The sequence below is a fragment of the Antechinus flavipes genome, chromosome 3 (genome assembly GCF_016432865.1).
Source record: "Antechinus flavipes isolate AdamAnt ecotype Samford, QLD, Australia chromosome 3, AdamAnt_v2, whole genome shotgun sequence".
In the NCBI taxonomy this organism is placed as follows: domain Eukaryota; kingdom Metazoa; phylum Chordata; class Mammalia; order Dasyuromorphia; family Dasyuridae; genus Antechinus; species Antechinus flavipes.
Window position 1 is genome coordinate 464,520,963 of NC_067400.1, and position 20,784 is coordinate 464,541,746.

The 20,784-nt window shown below is 35.8% G+C and overlaps 1 protein-coding gene across 1 annotated transcript in view; it reads left to right on the top strand.

Moving 5' to 3' along the window:
- Positions 1 to 18,021, top strand: part of MICU2 (mitochondrial calcium uptake 2) — a 170,239-nt gene extending 152,218 nt beyond the window's left edge. Inside the window, exons 8-13 of the mRNA XM_051990680.1 lie at positions 4,839 to 4,936; positions 5,959 to 6,059; positions 7,299 to 7,456; positions 10,041 to 10,143; positions 11,381 to 11,538; positions 17,398 to 18,021. Coding sequence (XP_051846640.1) covers positions 4,839 to 4,936; positions 5,959 to 6,059; positions 7,299 to 7,456; positions 10,041 to 10,143; positions 11,381 to 11,538; positions 17,398 to 17,502 — 723 coding nt within the window. The 3' untranslated portion in view covers positions 17,503 to 18,021. The remainder of the gene's footprint in view (positions 1 to 4,838; positions 4,937 to 5,958; positions 6,060 to 7,298; positions 7,457 to 10,040; positions 10,144 to 11,380; positions 11,539 to 17,397) is intronic.
- Positions 18,022 to 20,784: the final 2,763 nt, after the last annotated feature.

Below are 20,784 nucleotides of genomic sequence, written 5' to 3' on the forward strand. Positions count from 1 at the left end.
TTTAGTAGGTAATTAGCCTTAAGTGTTCTGCTGTCTTAGATTCTGGAATGCCTATTCCGTAGGCAACAAACTTCATTTCTTCTTAAATCTTTTTCTTTTCCATGCTTTTGTCTACTAGAAATCACTGAAACCTGGCTTCCCCCAGATGACAGTTTTCCTGATGCCCCTTTTCTGTACTTGCTACATCTTCACTTATTCTTAGCTCACTGATAGAGATAGAATTGAAATACTCCTTATTGCCATTTCCAGGTTTTCCCCTTGTTACCATTACTCAATAACCTCTCTTCATTTGAAGTTCATGCTATTCATATCTGCTACTCAATCAAAATTCTGGCCCTATTGTCTACAGTCGTATGTCACTCCCTTTCCTTCCTCAGTGAGTTTGGTACCTGGAATAGAATTTTTTTTCTCCTCCTCAAACTAGAGAATTTCAGCTTGCAAGTTGACTCTCAAACACCCTAACCACTCAGTTCTTCAACCTACTCACTTCCCATTCCCTACTTCTTCACCCCCACCTCAGTTATACACAAAAATGGTCATATCCTTGATGTCACCTATAAATGTATCACATTTCTGTTTAAAAATTACAAAATCCCCTCACCCATCTAACAAAAGTAATTGGTTTTTCATCTTTCTCTCAGCCTTCCCTTACAAATTCCTACTCATCATTCATCTCATGACATCCAATTCCTTGACCCCTCAGTTCTTTCCCAGCGAGTATCCCTTGCATACCCACTCATTCCTATGTTCCCCATCTTAACCATGTGGTGAATCACCTCAACTCCACACAGTGCTCATCTCTGGAATCCTGATTCTCCTAATATTGCTGATTTTGCCCAGCCCAAGCTCATCCTTTTCCATCTTCACTCCTAATCATATCCTGTTTAACAAAAATGGAGAAAATAACATAACTATTCTGAGTCTACTACAAATTTATGTTACACAAACTCAACTGGGCCGTCACTGCTGGTGAGCAATACTGCTATACTTACCTTATTAGCTCACTATCTCATTCTCCACAATAGCTCTTCCAGACCCTTTCATCCCTTCTTAAATCTTCCCACTCTCTTAAGGCTCATATTTTACAGGGGAAAAAAATTGAGCTTACCATAAGCTTCCTCTTCTTCATCTCCTGTCACTCAGATGCCTTCTACTACCATCTCTTCACTCCATCCCACACGATGAAGTGGCCTTACTTCTTATCAAGGCTAACATGTCTTCTTGTTCAAATAAGGCCCACTTCATGCTGAGATGATCCTTATTATAATCAGTTTTTCTTTGATAAGAGCCACCTGTATACCTAGAACTTCATCAGCATAAAAAGAGTTAAACTACCAAACATGATGAAATGAATCATAGACAAAAACAAATATATGTACTAATGGCATTACTTAATTTATAGACTTGATACTATATCCATCAGGCTACCAATAGATTATAGAGCTAGACAAAATAGTAACATTCATGTAGAGAATAAAAAAGCTGAACCTCAAGGGAAATTTTAAAAGAAAAAAAATAGTAAATGAAGGAGAAGTCATACTTCTGGGCCTCAAATTATACATAAAGCTGTAGTTGTTAAAAAAACAAACAAAAAAGAACAGCTATTTGATACTGTTTTAAAAAATAGAAAATTAGATGAGAACAGGCTACACACGCAAGAATCAGAAAGCCTAACTCAATTGTCATATGCTGAAAATATTCTGAAATGACTTGTATAGAAATGGAAAGCATTACTAAGACTTCTAAATAAATCTATACATATGAAAGGAACATTGATCAAAAGTATTTTAGATAAAAAAGAAAAAAATTGGATATATATGTGAAGTTATAAGTTATCAACTTCTGAGTATTTTAATTGTCACCTCGATGTTAATGACTCAGATTTACATATTCAAATTGTTTTTCCCTTGAGCTTCAGTCATTCATCACCAAGTGCCTTTTGGACATTTCAGAATGTCCCTCCAGAATCCACCCCATCTCTAAACTGCCCTGTTTCTTTTGAAGGTATCACATCTTTCCAATGGCTTAGGTTCATAATCTTGGTTATCTGCAGCTCATTGTTCAACTTCACTCCATATATCTGATCAGTGACTTACTCAGGTTGTTTCTACCTCCCCATTTTTCAAGTTGACCCTTCTGTCCTCACACAGCTATTCCCCTCGGTCAGGCCTTTGTCTTCTAACCTAGATAATTGCAGCTACCTGTCCACCTGCCTTTACCATATCTTTGTTCTAGACCCTGCAGTCAAAGTGATCTATCATAATTTTGGCTCTAGCCATGTGACATACCCAGAATGCATTCCCTTCTTACCTCTCTCTTCTTAGCATCTAGCTCCTTTTAAAATGCAACTTGGGCATCACTTTCTTTTTTTTTTTTAATTATAATTTTTTATTTACAAAATAAATGTATGGGTAATTTTTCAACATTGACCTTTGCAAAACCATCTGTTTCAACTTTTCCTCTCCTTCCCCTCACCTCTCCTAAATGGAAGATAGTCCAATACATGTTAAATATGTTAAAATATATGTTAAATCCAATATATGTATGCATACTTATATAGTTATCTTGCTGCACAAGAAAAATTGGACCTAGTAAGAAAAAAAAAACCTGAGAAGAAAAACAAAAATGCAAGCAAATAATAACAGAAAGAGTAAAAATGCTATATTGTGGTCCACACTCATTTCCCATAGTCCTCTCTCTGGGACTCTCTTCATTACTGAACAATTGGAACTGGTTTGAATCATCTCAATGTTGAAGAGAGCCATGTCCATCAGAATTGATCATCGTATAGTCTTGTTGCTATGTATAATGATCTCCTGGTTCTGTTCATTTCACTCAGCATCAGTTCATGTCAGTCTCTCCAGGCCTCTCTGAAATCATCCTGTTGATCATTTCTTACAGAACAATAATATTTCATAACATTCATATACCACAATTTACCCAGCCAGTCTCCAATTGATGGGCATCTACTCAGTTTCCAGTTTCTGGCCACTACAAACAGGGCTGCCACAAACATTTGTGCACATACAGGTCCCTTTTCCTTCTTTAGTATCTCTTTGGGATGTAAGCCCAATAGAAACACTGCTGGATCAAAGGGTATGCACAGTTTGATAACTTTTTGAGCATAGTTCCAAATTGCTCTACAGAATGACTGGATGTATTCACGATTCCACCAACAATGTGTCAGTTCTCAGTTTTCCCACATCTCCTCCAACATTCTTCATTATCTTCCTGTCATCCTAGCCAATCTGAAAGGTGTGTAGTGGTATCTCAGAGTTTTGCATTTCTCTGATCAGTAGTGATTTTGAGCACCTTTTCATATGATTGGAAATAGTTTCAATTTCTTCATCTGAAAATTGTCTGTTCATATCCTTTGACCATATCAATTGGAGAATGACTTGATTTCTTATAAATTTGAGTCAATTCTCTCTATATTTTAGAAGTGAGGCCTTTCTCAGAACTTTTAAATGTAAAAATTTTTTCCCAATTTATTGCTTCCCTTCTAATCTTGTCTGCAAGGAAAAACTTTTTAACTCAACATAATCAAAATTATCTATTTTGTGATTAATAATGATCTCTAGTTTTTCTTTGGTCACAAATTCCTTCCTCCTCCACAAGTCTGAGAGGTAAACTATCCTATGTTCTTCTAATTTATTTATAATCTCATTCTTTTTGTTTAGATCCCATTTTCAACTTATTTTGTTGCACGGTGTTAAGTGTGGGTCAGTGCCTAGTTTCTTCCATACAAGATTCCAATTTTCCCAGCAGTTTTTTTAAATAGTGAGTTCTTATCCCAAAAGCTGGGGTCTTTGGGTTTGTCAAACACTAAATTGCTATAATTATTGATTATTTTGTCCTGTGAACCTAACCTATTCTACTGATCAACTAGTCTATTTCTTAGCCAGTACCAAATGGTTTTGGTGACCACTGCTTTATAACATAGTTTTAGATCTGGTACAGCTAGGTCAGGCATTACTTTCTACATAAACTTTTCCTGACTCTCCATCTGCTAGTGCCCTCATCTAACTTGTATATAACTACTTTGTTTTATGTATTATATGTATTTATTCTCTGTGTGCTTGTTGTACATGTACTTGTTGTCATTCCTCTTATTATGTAAATTCCTAGGTATTTCTTTCATTTTAATTGTATCACCAATGCCTGATACACTGTAGGTGGGTTTAATAAATGCTTGTTGATTAGTTGCTTGATCTGTGAATGTTCTTTAACATTCCACAAAAACTGATCAAATGCCTTATTACTGTTTTCTTAAAAGATCAAGATTTGTCTGGTGGGACCTTCATTTCTCCATGTAAAATGAGAATATGAATGCATGAGTACCTCGCAAGTTGTTACAAGAAAAGCACTGTGTCAACTTAAAAGATACATAGGAATGGGAGCTTGTAGCAGTGGGGGAGTGGAGAGAAAGTTGTTCTCCAGGGGGGGCTCAACTCCCACCTCTGGCCCACTCATTGAGCCATTCTCTGAGACTCTAAATTTCAGGGAGAGTGAGAGAGACAGAAAGAGATTCAGACAGACAGACAGACACATACACACACACACACACACACACACACACACACATACACACACACAGATGCTGTACCAATGAAATCTCAGAACCAGACTATATCCCTATAAGAATATTCATCGTTTCCCTCCCTTCATCTAACACACACACTAATGAAATTAATATCAACTCTTTATAATTAGAGAATATTTTATTAAAGCACAATACTGTGCATATCTTTGATACTTTGTAAATGCTTGTTTAATTCACTTGAATTTGTAAAATAGTTTTTATTCATAATTAATAAATGAGTAATTTGGTATTATAGGAATCAAAAGAAGAAGATTCTGGAATTAATACCACTCTTCAAGTATACTTCTTTGGAAAAGGAGGAAAAAAGAAGCTTCATTATAAAGAATTTCGAAGGTTTGTATGCATTTAGAAAGTTTTTGAGTTACATTGGTGTAATGTTATCATCATTTTTAAATAAATAAATGACTATTTCTATTTTAGTTACTAATAAACCTACAGTACTATGACATAATATTTGCATATTTATGTAGCACTTATCCCTAAAAATTTAATCTATAAAGTTTAAAGCTATAATATCACATTCATGAAGTGTAGTAATCCTTAATTGACCAAAAAAAATTATTTTTTTAAAAACTATGGCACTTCAAAAAGTAATACCAAAGTGAGTGTGTATTCTCTGCTTTAAGAAAATCTTATATATAAAAAATAAAACCAAACCAGAACTATTAGGGGGCTGTTGTGTTGCCTTACACAGGAAATTCCTAAAATTCATGGAATAGATAAAATTTTAATTTATATCAGCTTTTCAGTAATACAATTATTGCTTTTAAGAAAGTAAATCTAAAATTACAGTAAAATAAAGTATCTGGCAATAAATAATCAGTACCTTTTAATTTTTGTTTTGTTCAAGTATTACAATAATGCAGAAAGTAGCTATGTGATCCTGTACAAGTCACTTACCCTTGCTTGCATTCCTCTCTTCCCATCCCACCCCCCCCAAAAGATTGCTATTTTATATTGTTTTATGTGTCTTCTTAGTATTCAGTTATGACTTCAGGTTACCGGCAAGTGACTTAGTGTATTCACCCATAGCACTGTAGTTCATGTGTTTTACCTATAGATATGAAAATAATTTAATGATCTCTCTGGCATATAAGGGGTGTTATTTCATTATTTCAGTTAGTGGCACTACTATTAAAATAAGAGGAATTAGACTTAATTATAATTAGATCTTACATTTATAAAGCACTTTTGTTCTTAAAATAGCTCTGCGATATACATTTGTATAAAAGTTTCTTTTTATACTTTTTATTTATTTGATACATCTTTAAAGAGAATTATATTTGTTCCAAAGCCTGAAAATTCTTAAACTATTTACAAAATTTCACTAAATCTAATTTTTTTTAGAATATTAGTTTGGAAGAATTCAAGTCATTTTGCAAGTTTGCAACCCACTTGGAAGACTTTTCAATCACAATGGAAATGTTTCGTTTAGCTCATCGCCCTGTTAAACTAGGCAAGTAAAATGTAATCATGAACACTTTTATTTTATAAGTCATTCTAAATCATATTTCAACCAAATGATTTCTCTCAAAAAACAAACTCATCAGTCAGAATACTTGACCTTTTAACCCAGTTTGTAAGAATGTACTTTTCTTCTAAGTCCTTTAATAAATATTACCTCATTTGATCTTCATAACAACCTTGGGCAGTAGATATTATTATGATTTCAATTTTACAATTGAAGAAAGAGAAGCATAAAAAGAAACAGATTCACATAGCTAATAGATAGGTGTCTAAGGCTGGAATTCAGATCTTCCTGACTTTATTATAGTTTTAAAAAATTGATTCTATTATTTCAGCACCATTCATTTTCTTTTAGAGATCTCTCACTTTTGGAGAGGATATACTTTTCTTAAAAACAAAGGCAGGACATATATTTGTCTGAAAATTATTTTAAATGGCAAGAAACTATCTTGTCACTTTTACAGTGACCATTTTAAATACCTATCTATATTATGCATATTCCTTTTTGAAGTCACAGTCTAAAGCATAAGGCATGACTAAACAAATTGAATTGGATTAAAGAGTAGGAAAGGCAGTAAGCATTTATTAATCAACTACTGTGTGCCAGACATTGTACTAAGTAAGCCCTTTTATAAATATTACTTCATTTGATCTTCATAACAACTTTGGCCAGTAGATGTTATTATGATTCCAATTTTACAATTGAGGAAAGAGAAGCATAAGGGGAAACAGAGTCACATAGCTAGTTGGTAGATGTCTAAGGCTGGAATTCAAGCCTTCCTGATTCCAGGTCTAATGCTCTATCCAACGTGTTACTTAGCTGTAGCTGTTGCAGTGGATCAAGCAATATCCAAAAGATAGAGGTAAGTTTAGCCCTATCTAGGCCTAATATAAGTGCAAGTATGGTGACTTCCAGTGTATTTTCCAGATTCTGTAGCTATCTCAAAATTTTGTCATACAAATTATAGTTGGAATTAATTTGATCATCATGGTGATATGAAAATTTAAAATTCTAGCAACATTGTCATGCCAAGATTTTCACTGTAATGCTATTGTTCTTAGCAAAAAAAAAAAAAAATTAATATATTTGCAAGATTATTTGTTTGGACTTTTCATGTAATTCAAGTTTATTAAACACTGAACACTGAAATACTATTAAATCCCACTTGTGTTACACCCCAATCATATGGCATCTATATAATGTTCTTTTATGTTTTCTTTTTATTAGCGGAGTTTAAGAGAGCTGTGAAAGTGGCAACAGGCCAGGAACTCTCAGACAATATTTTGGACACTGTCTTCAAGATCTTTGATTTAGATGGTGATGATTGCCTTAGCCACGGAGAGTTTCTTGGGGTTTTAAAAAGCAGGAAGCATCGAGGCTTATTGGTAACAAACACCAGTTTTTATCCTTAATTTCAAATACTTATATAAAATTTATGTTACTAATTCCAATTAGTCCTTATTGCAAGAAAGCAATCCTTTTATTGTTCCCAATTGATACCTTATCTCATTCCCCACAGTGGCTGTTCTAAACTATCTTTTTTCTCATTAAGCATCCAGAAGTATCCTCTCTCCTTCAGCCCTCTCAGCTGATGATATTGTCTCATACTTAATAAAGAAAACGAAAACCATTCTCAGTGAGCTTGCTTTTCTCATTTTCTCTTCATCTCACAATCCTCTGAGATCATCCTCAACTATCTCGTCTTTTCTTCTGTTCGCTGGTTTAAAATTTAAAAAAAAAAAAAAAAAAAAAAGTGGCTCTTCATCCTAAGTCTAAACATTCTACAACAAAGATTTTTCACTTTTTTTGTGTTCATTATGGACCCCTGTGGCAGTCAGGTGAAGCCTATGGACCTCTCCTCACAATGGTTTTTGATGCAGAAATTAAGATATAAAAGATTAGAGGAAACCAATTATGGTGAAACTTGAAGTGTAATTTTCCCCCCATCCAAGCACATAAACCCCTTGAAATCAACCCTGTTCTATCTATTCTCTTGGTCATATTCCCTCTTATCTTCTCCAGCAGTTTGCTTCCACTATGATTATTTCTCTTTTTCTTCTGTACAATCATTCCCTATTTACTGCTTCCTGCCCTTTTACTTACAAAGGGGCCCAGACCTCCTCCCTAGATCCTCTTTTCTTCAATAGCTTTCATTCCATATTTCTCTTCCCATGCTCTTCAAAACCTAGAATCTGTTTTCCTACTTCATTATTCAACTGAACTCCTTTCTACAAAGTCACCAGAATGAACTTCTCTTTTTCTCAGTCCTCACTTTCTTGGCTTCTCTGCAATATTTGTTGATATCCCTCTCCTCCTGTCTATCTCTGACTTGTTGTGACTTGCTCCTTCTTGGGTCTCAATGTATCGGGCTGAAACTCTCGGGTCTGGTGGATGCACTGGGGTCAGGACAGCTGAGCATTTGAGGCTAACTACTGATTGGACAATACTCTATGGGCATATGCTTGGAAAATGGCCCTTCCCACTATCCCACTACCCAGCATATGCTGGCTCCATGATTGGTGTATACAGAGAATTGTAGGAGGGGCTAGGGGGGTGGAGTAAGACTTGCCAGAGTCATTTTTGTGGTGCATGAGGAAGAAGGAGGTTGTGGAGATCCTGCTTCCATCCCCTTCATTTCTACCCCTAAAGACCAAGAAAAAAGACTAAGGACTTTTGTTTATCCTGACTCCAGCTGATCCCTAAGGTATCCTGGGTGCTAGCGTGGTTGTCACAGCTCTCCTCCTTCCTGTTTTTCCTTCTCAGTCTCCTTTATTGGATAATAGTCTAGATAATGCCAGTTAAGTGGGGGGGGGGGGGGGGGGGGGGATGACCGCATTTAGCACCCAGGGTATTTTTAAGATCAGCCGGAGTCAGGATAAGTGAAAGTCCTTGATCTTTATTCTTTGTGGAGGTGAAAGGGAATGAGGATAGGAAGTGAGAGCAATCGCGACAGGAATCTGGACAGCAGTGCCTCTGGCTCTCACACTCCACCCACCAAATCTTCTATCCAATATCCTATACAACACATCAAACTTGCACAGAGAGTGGGCGGGGCCATTCTTTCTCCAAGCATATATTAATAGAGTATCGTCCAATTGCTATATAGCCTCACGTGCTTGGGACCTCAGTGCATCTGCTCAGCTTCAGCCCATTACAGGGGTGTTCCCAGGGCCTGGTCTTGGGCCCGCTTCTTCAGTTATTGTGTCTTATCTAGTTGACTCTCAAATCTCATCTCCAGCCTGAGTGTGACTTTTGAGTTTGAGTTCCACATCATCCACTGCCTGTTAGACATTTCAGATTAAATATCCTATAAGCATCTCCAACTTGACATGCACAAACAGAACTCCCTAACTTTTCCCCAATAAAACTACCCTTATCCAAGCTTCCTTCATATTCACCAAGGTACCACCATCCTTCAGGACACCCCTTTCCAAGGAGTTGTCATCTCTGCCCAACATCTCTTACATATATTGCCATCCTTCCTCTCATGTAACTACCAGTCTTATTCAAGCTTCTCGCCTGCTGCATGAAGTATCACACTTTCTCCTATCTTGCTCTCCTGTTAACTTTCTTAAAGTACTATTTTAATTGGACTCTTAAAATCTAATGAACTGTATATGCAAATGAAAATATCCTCATTTGGGTAGGGAAAAGGGAGTGAAAAGGCAAGAAACAGATATGAAAAGAAATTAATGATCTCTCTGGCATATAAGGGGTGTTATTTCATTATTTCAGTTAGTGGCACTACTATTAAAATAAGAGGAATTAGACTTAATTATAATTAGATCTTACATTTATAAAGCACTTTTGTTCTTAAAATAGCTCTGCGATATACATTTGTATAAAAGTTTCTTTTTATACTTTTTATTTATTTGATACATCTTTAAAGAGAATTATATTTGTTCCAAAGCCTGAAAATTCTTAAACTATTTACAAAATTTCACTAAATCTAATTTTTTTTAGAATATTAGTTTGGAAGAATTCAAGTCATTTTGCAAGTTTGCAACCCACTTGGAAGACTTTTCAATCACAATGGAAATGTTTCGTTTAGCTCATCGCCCTGTTAAACTAGGCAAGTAAAATGTAATCATGAACACTTTTATTTTATAAGTCATTCTAAATCATATTTCAACCAAATGATTTCTCTCAAAAAACAAACTCATCAGTCAGAATACTTGACCTTTTAACCCAGTTTGTAAGAATGTACTTTTCTTCTAAGTCCTTTAATAAATATTACCTCATTTGATCTTCATAACAACCTTGGGCAGTAGATATTATTATGATTTCAATTTTACAATTGAAGAAAGAGAAGCATAAAAAGAAACAGATTCACATAGCTAATAGATAGGTGTCTAAGGCTGGAATTCAGATCTTCCTGACTTTATTATAGTTTTAAAAAATTGATTCTATTATTTCAGCACCATTCATTTTCTTTTAGAGATCTCTCACTTTTGGAGAGGATATACTTTTCTTAAAAACAAAGGCAGGACATATATTTGTCTGAAAATTATTTTAAATGGCAAGAAACTATCTTGTCACTTTTACAGTGACCATTTTAAATACCTATCTATATTATGCATATTCCTTTTTGAAGTCACAGTCTAAAGCATAAGGCATGACTAAACAAATTGAATTGGATTAAAGAGTAGGAAAGGCAGTAAGCATTTATTAATCAACTACTGTGTGCCAGACATTGTACTAAGTAAGCCCTTTTATAAATATTACTTCATTTGAGCTTCATAACAACTTTGGCCAGTAGATGTTATTATGATTCCAATTTTACAATTGAGGAAAGAGAAGCATAAGGGGAAACAGAGTCACATAGCTAGTTGGTAGATGTCTAAGGCTGGAATTCAAGCCTTCCTGATTCCAGGTCTAATGCTCTATCCAACGTGTTACTTAGCTGTAGCTGTTGCAGTGGATCAAGCAATATCCAAAAGATAGAGGTAAGTTTAGCCCTATCTAGGCCTAATATAAGTGCAAGTATGGTGACTTCCAGTGTATTTTCCAGATTCTGTAGCTATCTCAAAATTTTGTCATACAAATTATAGTTGGAATTAATTTGATCATCATGGTGATATGAAAATTTAAAATTCTAGCAACATTGTCATGCCAAGATTTTCACTGTAATGCTATTGTTCTTAGCAAAAAAAAAAAAATTAATATATTTGCAAGATTATTTGTTTGGACTTTTCATGTAATTCAAGTTTATTAAACACTGAACACTGAAATACTATTAAATCCCACTTGTGTTACACCCCAATCATGTGGCATCTATATAATGTTCTTTTATGTTTTCTTTTTATTAGCGGAGTTTAAGAGAGCTGTGAAAGTGGCAACAGGCCAGGAACTCTCAGATAATATTTTGGACACTGTCTTCAAGATCTTTGATTTAGATGGTGATGATTGCCTTAGCCACGGAGAGTTTCTTGGGGTTTTAAAAAGCAGGAAGCATCGAGGCTTATTGGTAACAAACACCAGTTTTTATCCTTAATTTCAAATACTTATATAAAATTTATGTTACTAATTCCAATTAGTCCTTATTGCAAGAAAGCAATCCTTTTATTGTTCCCAATTGATTCCTTATCTCATTCCCCACAGTGGCTGTTCTAAACTATCTTTTTTCTCATTAAGCATCCAGAAGTATCCTCTCTCCTTCAGCCCTCTCAGCTGATGATATTGTCTCATACTTAATAAAGAAAACGAAAACCATTCTCAGTGAGCTTGCTTTTCTCATTTTCTCTTCATCTCACAATCCTCTGAGATCATCCTCAACTATCTCGTCTTTTCTTCTGTTCGCTGGTTTAAAATTTAAAAAAAAAAAAAAAAAAAAAAGTGGCTCTTCATCCTAAGTCTAAACATTCTACAACAAAGATTTTTCACTTTTTTTGTGTTCATTATGGACCCCTGTGGCAGTCAGGTGAAGCCTATGGACCTCTCCTCACAATGGTTTTTGATGCAGAAATTAAGATATAAAAGATTACAGAGGAAACCAATTATGGTGAAACTTGAAGTGTAATTTTCCCCCCATCCAAGCACATAAACCCCTTGAAATCAACCCTGTTCTATCTATTCTCTTGGTCATATTCCCTCTTATCTTCTCCAGCAGTTTGCTTCCACTATGATTATTTCTCTTTTTCTTCTGTACAATCATTCCCTATTTACTGCTTCCTGCCCTTTTACTTACAAAGGGGCCCAGACCTCCTCCCTAGATCCTCTTTTCTTCAATAGCTTTCATTCCATATTTCTCTTCCCATGCTCTTCAAAACCTAGAATCTGTTTTCCTACTTCATTATTCAACTGAACTCCTTTCTACAAAGTCACCAGAATGAACTTCTCTTTTTCTCAGTCCTCACTTTCTTGGCTTCTCTGCAATATTTGTTGATATCTCTCTCCTCCTGTCTATCTCTGACTTGTTGTGACTTGCTCCTTCTTGGTTCTCAATGTATCGGGCTGAAACTCTCGGGTCTGGTGGATGCACTGGGGTCAGGACAGCTGAGCATTTGAGGCTAACTACTGATTGGACAATACTCTATGGGCATATGCTTGGAAAATGGCCCTTCCCACTATCCCACTACCCAGCATGTGCTGGCTCCATGATTGGTGTATACAGAGAATTGTAGGAGGGGCTAGGGGGGTGGAGTAAGACTTGCCAGAGTCATTTTTGTGGTGCATGAGGAAGAAGGAGGTTGTGGAGATCCTGCTTCCATCCCCTTCATTTCTACCCCTAAAGACCAAGAAAAAAGATTAAGGACTTTTGTTTATCCTGACTCCAGCTGATCCCTAAGGTATCCTGGGTGCTAGCGTGGTTGTCACAGCTCTCCTCCTTCCTGTTTTTCCTTCTCAGTCTCCTTTATTGGATAATAGTCTAGATAATGCCAGTTAAGTGGGGGGGGAGGGGGGAGGATGACCGCATTTAGCACCCAGGGTATTTTTAAGATCAGCCGGAGTCAGGATAAGTGAAAGTCCTTGATCTTTATTCTTTGTGGAGGTGAAAGGGAATGAGGATAGGAAGTGAGAGCAATCGCGACAGGAATCTGGACAGCAGTGCCTCTGGCTCTCACACTCCACCCACCAAATCTTCTATCCAATATCCTATACAACACATCAAACTTGCACAGAGAGTGGGCGGGGCCATTCTTTCTCCAAGCATATATTAATAGAGTATCGTCCAATTGCTATATAGCCTCACGTGCTTGGGACCTCAGTGCATCTGCTCAGCTTCAGCCCATTACAGGGGTGTTCCCAGGGCCTGGTCTTGGGCCCGCTTCTTCAGTTATTGTGTCTTATCTAGTTGACTCTCAAATCTCATCTCCAGCCTGAGTGTGACTTTTGAGTTTGAGTTCCACATCATCCACTGCCTGTTAGACATTTCAGATTAAATATCCTATAAGCATCTCCAACTTGACATGCACAAACAGAACTCCCTAACTTTTCCCCAATAAAACTACCCTTATCCAAGCTTCCTTCATATTCACCAAGGTACCACCATCCTTCAGGACACCCCTTTCCAAGGAGTTGTCATCTCTGCCCAACATCTCTTACATATATTGCCATCCTTCCTCTCATGTAACTACCAGTCTTATTCAAGCTTCTCGCCTGCTGCATGAAGTATCACACTTTCTCCTATCTTGCTCTACCTTCACTCTCTTCCCACTCAAGTTATTTTATGTAGCCACCAAAGTGATTTTCCTGAAACACAAGTCTAACATGTCATATATGCCTCCCACTCAATAAATCCTATTACCTCTAGGATCAAATATAAAGTCCTCTCATTGGAATTCACAGTTCTTCACATTTTCAACTCATCCTACCTTTCTGGCCTTCTTATACATTACTTCTCTCAATGTACTCAATGATATTGGCCTTCTTGCTGTTCCTGACAGAACATTCTATCTCCTGTTTCCATGCCTTTGCAATAGCTGTCCTTAAAAATCTTCCTTTCTTCATCTCCATCTCTTTAAATCTCTGGTTTATGTCAAGACTTAATTAGTCCAAATACCACCTTCTAGACCTTTCCTGGTTTTTCCCACCTTCCCCAGAATCTAGTGCTTTCTCCTCTAAGGTAGCTGTTTTAGATATTTTCTATATAAACTTATGGAGGCGTATCTCAGGTTGTCTCTTCTATCAAGATATGTATATTTTTTGAAGGCAAGGATATTGCCTGGCACTCAGTAGACTCTTAAGTGCTCATTAATTGATTGATTGATGATTAGGTTAATACTATTAAAATATCATTGCAGATATACAACTATATAAAATTAAGTCATGATTTACAAAGGGATATTATGTTCCATTATTTTAAAAATCTTTCCTTGGGGGCAGCTAGGTGGCTCAATGGATAGAGCACCAGCTCTGAAGTCCAGAGCACCTAAATTCAAATCTGGCCTCAGACACTTAACACGCCCTGTCTGTATAACCCTGGGCAAGTCACTTAACCCCAATTGCCTCAGCAAAAAATTAAAAAATCTTTCCTGGATAGAGAGATCACTCCTTTTTTGTTTTATTTTTGTATATTGGCAAAATTGTGCTTACACATTTTTGTCAACTTTATAAAAATGACAAATGATCATTCAATAAATAAATATTTTTAGCACCTACTATGTGCCAACCATTGTGCTAAGCATTGCACATATAACAAGACACAAAAGACAAGAATCCCTGATTTCAAGGAGCTTATAATCTAGTGGGGAAGATAGTATGCAAAGAAATATATAAAAAGCAAGCTATACACAGAGTAAATAGAAAATGATTGAAGGAGGATTGCAATTAAAAGAGATTAGAGAAGGCTTCCCTTGGAAGTGGACTTTTAGTTAGGGCTTAAAAGAAGTCAAGGAGATCAGTAGCAGCACGGAAGGAGGGAGTGTTCCAGGAATGGGGGACAGCCAGAGAAAATACTCAGAGCCCCAGAGATGAAGTATCTTGTCCGTGGAACAGCCAGGGAATCAATGTCACTGGACTAAAGAATATATGTTGGGGATTAAGGTATAAAAAGACTGAAAAGGAAGGAAGGAACTAACTAGGTTATAAAGGTTTAAAAATCTTTCCTTGGGGGCAGCTAGGTGGCTCAATGGATAGTTGAGGAGTCACTGAAATTTATTGTGTGTATTAAGGGTAGGGTGGAGTGACAAGATCAGACCTTTGCTTTAGGAAAATCACTTTAGTCGTTGAATAGAAAATAGATCTGAGTAGGGAGAGACATAGACAGACAGACCCCACCACAAGGCTATTATAGATAGTTCACCTAGTAGATAAATGAACCAGACCTCTACATAAAGCAGTTTTTGCTTTATGTAGATTTGCCCACAGATTGGGAAATGGAGGGAGAGAAAGAGAAAGGAAGGGAGGTTTTATTCCCTGTGGAGGGAGGTGGCCAACACACAGTTGGAGGACAGAGAATCAAAAGCAATAGGAGAAACAAGAGAGAGCCAGAGCCAGATACACGGGCATTAGACAGGGACATAGATAGGAGAGTTCAGGCAACATGTGGGGGCACAAGGGTGGTTGGGCAGACCTATGGTGGATGGTTGAAGTAGAGCACAGGTCTGCTGTCAATGTTGCGATCTCAAGGCAAGCCCCAATCTGGTCAAACAGTGCTCTCTCTCCAAATCCATTGTTTTGCTTTCACTTGGAGTTGGGTTTTTCTTAAGGGTGTGAGGGTTTTTTCCAGAGAGTGGGGTTTTTTGTGGGGTGGAAGCTGAGCACCTAGCAGAAGGGCAAGAATGGAGAGAGAACACGGTGTACTGTACAGTAAAGTTAACATAGGGGTTTTTTGGGAACACAGATCTTTTTCAGAAGTCTTTAGGAATTAGCTAAATGCAAATTTATATAAAATGAGCACCGTCTGTACAGTAGTCCAGGTGTGAGGACCTGCACTGGAATGGCGGCAGTGTCCAAAGAGAGAAGGGGGCATGTTCAAGAGATATTGCAGAGATGAAATTGGCAAGCCTTGGCAACAGCCTGGGTATGGAGGACAAGAGATAAAGAAGAGTCCAGGATGACTTCTCAGCTGTGAGTCAGAGGGGCCAGAAGGATAGAGTTTCCTTCTCTGGGAGTAGGGGGAGAGTTTGGAGGAAAAAATAATAAATTCTGAGTTTAAGATGTCTGCTAGACAGCCTGCTCTAGATGTCTCAAAGGTAATTGGAAATAGGAGATTGGGGTAGAATAGATAGATTTGAGAAAAGTAAACTCACCATTCTCACCTTACATGCACCCCTCATTCAGCCTTAGCTCATAAGAGATTTTCTGGTAGTTCCAATGAAAGATCTTAAAGATGGTAGAAAGGTACCAAGTTTCCTTAACCCTGCCATTTCTAATTGTTGTCCGAGTTTCTATTCTTTTAATGCAATTTCTCAAACAAGGGTCTGTGTCCACTTTAACTCCCTTAAAACTGATTTCTGACCCCACCACTGTACTCTCCCATACGTGTTCAGTGAATGCATATCCAGATCTAAAATTTCTTAATCTCTTCAACATTGTGAATCATTTCTTCCATCTTGAAATTTGCTTCTCCATTGAAAGAATTCTTCATCCTGCTATGATTTCAGTAATACCTTCTGTCTCCTTTCCTGGCACTTAGAGCCCACAGTGTCGATATTTTTTAAATCATCCCTGTTTTTCTTTTATCATGACTTTGTCACTTATTTTGCTTCTCAAATCCATACCTTGAGCACTACTATTTCAAAAGAGTTCCAGAAATACAGGAAACTTCAGATTCATAGTTTCATATTTTCATATTCATAGATTCATATTTTCTATGCTCTTATTAGATTGTTTCCTACTCATTGTCTTCTAATTTTATACTTCCTTTCATCCTGGCTACTACTGCCTCTTCTACTATTGCTAGTCTTAAATCCAGAGCAAATACTCCTTGCTAAAATGGAACTTAATAAACATTGAAGAATAATTAAAGCCTTGTGAATATGTCTCCACATAGTAAGATGAATTGAGAGTATTGAAATGCTTAGGTCTTTTTAAAGAAAATGAACCATCAAAAAACATTTTGCAACAGGAACAAAACTCTCATAATGTAAGTAAAATTTCCACTTTCATAATATTAGTACCATACTAGATTCAGTATGCCCAATGTTAAAGTGATGGCTTTTGTCCTGAGAATAGCTTCCCTTTTTAGCTTCTTTTATTTCTACCATTAATTCTGAGTCTCCCAGGCTTGAAACCTTGAATTCCCTTGCCTCCCTTTTTTCCCTAGAGATTTGTCAATACTTATAAAATGTTCAGTATACATAAAAAGGAAAGTTAGCGTTCAACAAAATGCTGCAATGAATAATAAATTATTAAATTAGGATTTTGTTGTTGTTGTAAACAGGAACCTCAGCAGCCAGGCATACAAGAATACTGGAAATGTGTGAAGAGAGAAAGCATCAAAGCCCTAAAAGAAGTCTGGAAACAAACTGGAAAAAACTATTCTTAAAAACAAAAAAACAAAGATAGTGGGAATTCTAATGTTTCAGATAGCCTTATATTTTATTTTTTAAGTACCTGATGTTTATGTTCTTAAGTTCTATTCATTAATGTATTTGTAAGAGACTTGCTTTCTAATTATATACTTTTACAAAACTAAATTTTTTCTTTTACTAGGAAATGATGAAAGTTTACAAAAATGGATTTTAGACATGTTAAATTGTCATCTAAGATTGAAATGATGTTTTCCATTCTCAGATAGGATTAAGAATATGATATTAATACTGGTCTCTAATTTTATTGGTAACAATAATATAATTGGTTAATTGGAAGCAAGAGAAGTACCTATGGACATAATTATATGTTTACTATCACACTCCAAAAATATACAATCCAGAATTAAAAGACTAAGTCATAAATTCATCTCTATCTTGGGAATTTCCTGTATTTTCTGTTTCTGTTGTGGGTCTGACTGTAAGTTATCTGAATACATTGAATAAAAGTATCATAATAAAGCATTTATCAACAATTGTGAACTATGTGCTTCACTTTTCACATATTCTTTAAAACTTTAAAACTAAAAAAAAAAAACTGAATAATCTAAGAAAATTTTAAAAACTGATTTTTACTCTAAAACATTTGATATATTTTGTAATTTTTAATTTTAATACTACTCATTATTAATCATGTATGAATGTATAAATTTTCATTTTAAATCCTTTTAGTTTTTTGCTTCCTAAAACTATAAGTCCTTTTAAGACAATAAACATTGTCCATTGAGGAGGTGTCAGGAAAGAAAGTTCTTCTCTTTATCAGACTATAATCTTTCAGATGGTGCACAATAAACTAGAAAGTACTCTAACTCTTCTAGGTACTCATAAGCCTAGTTTCTACCAGTTCTTCCATTCATTTGCAGAGCCTTAGCCATTCTTGTCCAAAAAAGAAAAAATACAACTTCCTATTAAGTCATTGGACAGATATAAAGAAGGGAATATTCGTGAACTGTTCATTTTTATACTTGTATAGCCTAAATCTATTTTATAATTCTGCCTGAGGAGCAGACTTTGTAAGAGGTGAGACCTTAATTCTTCTGACTTCAAGAAATGATTTCTATGGTTTCAGGTTCTCTTTGAGGAGCTCTCTGGTTTAAGAAAAGAAGGAAGAGGAGGAGAAGGAAGAGGAGAACTCTTTAAGGATCTATCTTCCCAAAAACCAACATCTATTTTCTGACTATATAGAGAGACTTTAGGGAATTTCTCTTTTGGGTGAGATCCAGGACACTCTCATAGTTGGTTGAGCTGAGATAACTTGTTTCAGATAGGACAACTAATTTATTCTGTATTGCCTGACATATTCTATGGGGTGTAACTTCTCTGATTTCTGTTTGCCACTAAAATAAATGGAGTTTGTCTATCATTCACTGAGTTTCTCTTCTATAACTTACATCTGATGAAAAGAAAGCCAAGCCTTTGGAGATTATATTTATATTTATATATATTTAAATATATTTATATATAAAATTATATGTGTATTATATATTTATATAATCTTCAAAGGCTTGGCTGTCTCATGTGTGTATATGTATGTATGTATATATATATGTACATATTAAAAATATTTATGGTGACATCTAGTTCTAGCTCAGTACCCTCTGTCTAGGAGAGAAGAGCAGCCAGCTTTACGACCTCAACCTTCTGCTCTCCCCGACAGAATGGGCAAAGAAAATTTTAGAGACATCTATTCTCTCCTCCCATTGAGCCATATCTAGGCAGACCCATGTGGACATGCATAAACCACTTGGGCAATACACGCCCTCCACTTAGAAAATATTTTGAAAAATCTTCGTAATTTTTATGCAGATCTGTAAGAGCCTCTTGTCCAACCAAATCATAAAAAATAAAAATGTAATCTACAAAGATGGAAAAATATTAGGAAACTCTTATTAAATAAAACTCTAAGCAAAAACATAAAGGAACTAACAACCTAGAAATTAGATTTGTTCTTTTCAGAATAAGCAAAGATATCTTAAGTTAGACATATGAGCAAGTAAACCATAGAGTGAATTACATATTAGAATACTGCAATATATATCACTCCATATTCTAACTAAAGTTTGGTGTTCTTTTTTCAGATGATTTGCAAAAAATCAAAAAAAAGGTTAAGGAAACAAAACCAGACACTGATTAAAAGACTAAAGTATAAACCAAGAATAAGAAAGAGTTAAAGATTTTGAAATTGCTAAATCTAGTGAAGTAAAAAAAAAATGCTATCATTGAGTTATGATGCTGCAAGATACCTCATTTTGAATTACTGGAAGAATATTCTGCCTGTAAGAAATAGCCAAGTGTTCAAAGGGGCATAGCTAAAAAGGTATATCCTCTTGGAGATGCAAATTGATCCAGCCATTCTGGAAACCAATTTGGAACTATAATTGAAATATTACTAACCTTTGCATATTGTTTCACCCAGTGAAATCACTCCCGAGCTTATTCTCCAAGGACTTCAGAGAAAGAAGAAAAGGTGCATTATGCAAAAAAAAAAAGTCTTTATAGCTGTTCCTTTGTGATAGCAAAGAACTAAAAACTAAGCAGGTGCCCATCACTTGAAAAATGACTGAACAACTATGATAAATAATTGCAATAGAGGTAGCATGGTGGTGTTGTAGTGCACAGAGCGCTAGGCCTAGAGTCAGGAAGATCTGAGTTTAAATCACATCTTAGATACTATCTCAAAATGACAGCATTTTGGTCCTCTTAAATAACAAAAAACAGCAACCAACTAACCAACCACTTCAATTCCACATCAGTTTCGCATTTGTAAAATGGAGATGGTAGTAACACCCTCCCAGATTGTTGTGAGGATTAAAGGAGATAATATTCATGCAGTATACTGGCACATAGTAGGCATTACATAAATACTAGCTAGTATTATCATCATCATGGAACCATTTTTGAAAGAATTAAGAACTCAAAACTTTGCAATGACTGAAATTACAGAGGACCAGAAATGAAGACTTGCTATCCACTCTCTGATTGATAGGTGATGGACGCAAGATGTAAAAGGAGACAAATTTTATATATAGCTAATATGGGAAATGATTTACTTGACTATGCACATTTGTTACAAGGATTTTATTTTTACCTTTTTCCTCCTATGGGGGCGGTGAGGCATTAGGTACAAGGGAAAGAAAATAAATGCTAATGTGAATTTTTTCTATAATAATAAAACTTAATTTTAAAAAAATGTACAACTAAATTTAACATGATGAGGGAGCTTTGGTTTACAGACTGAG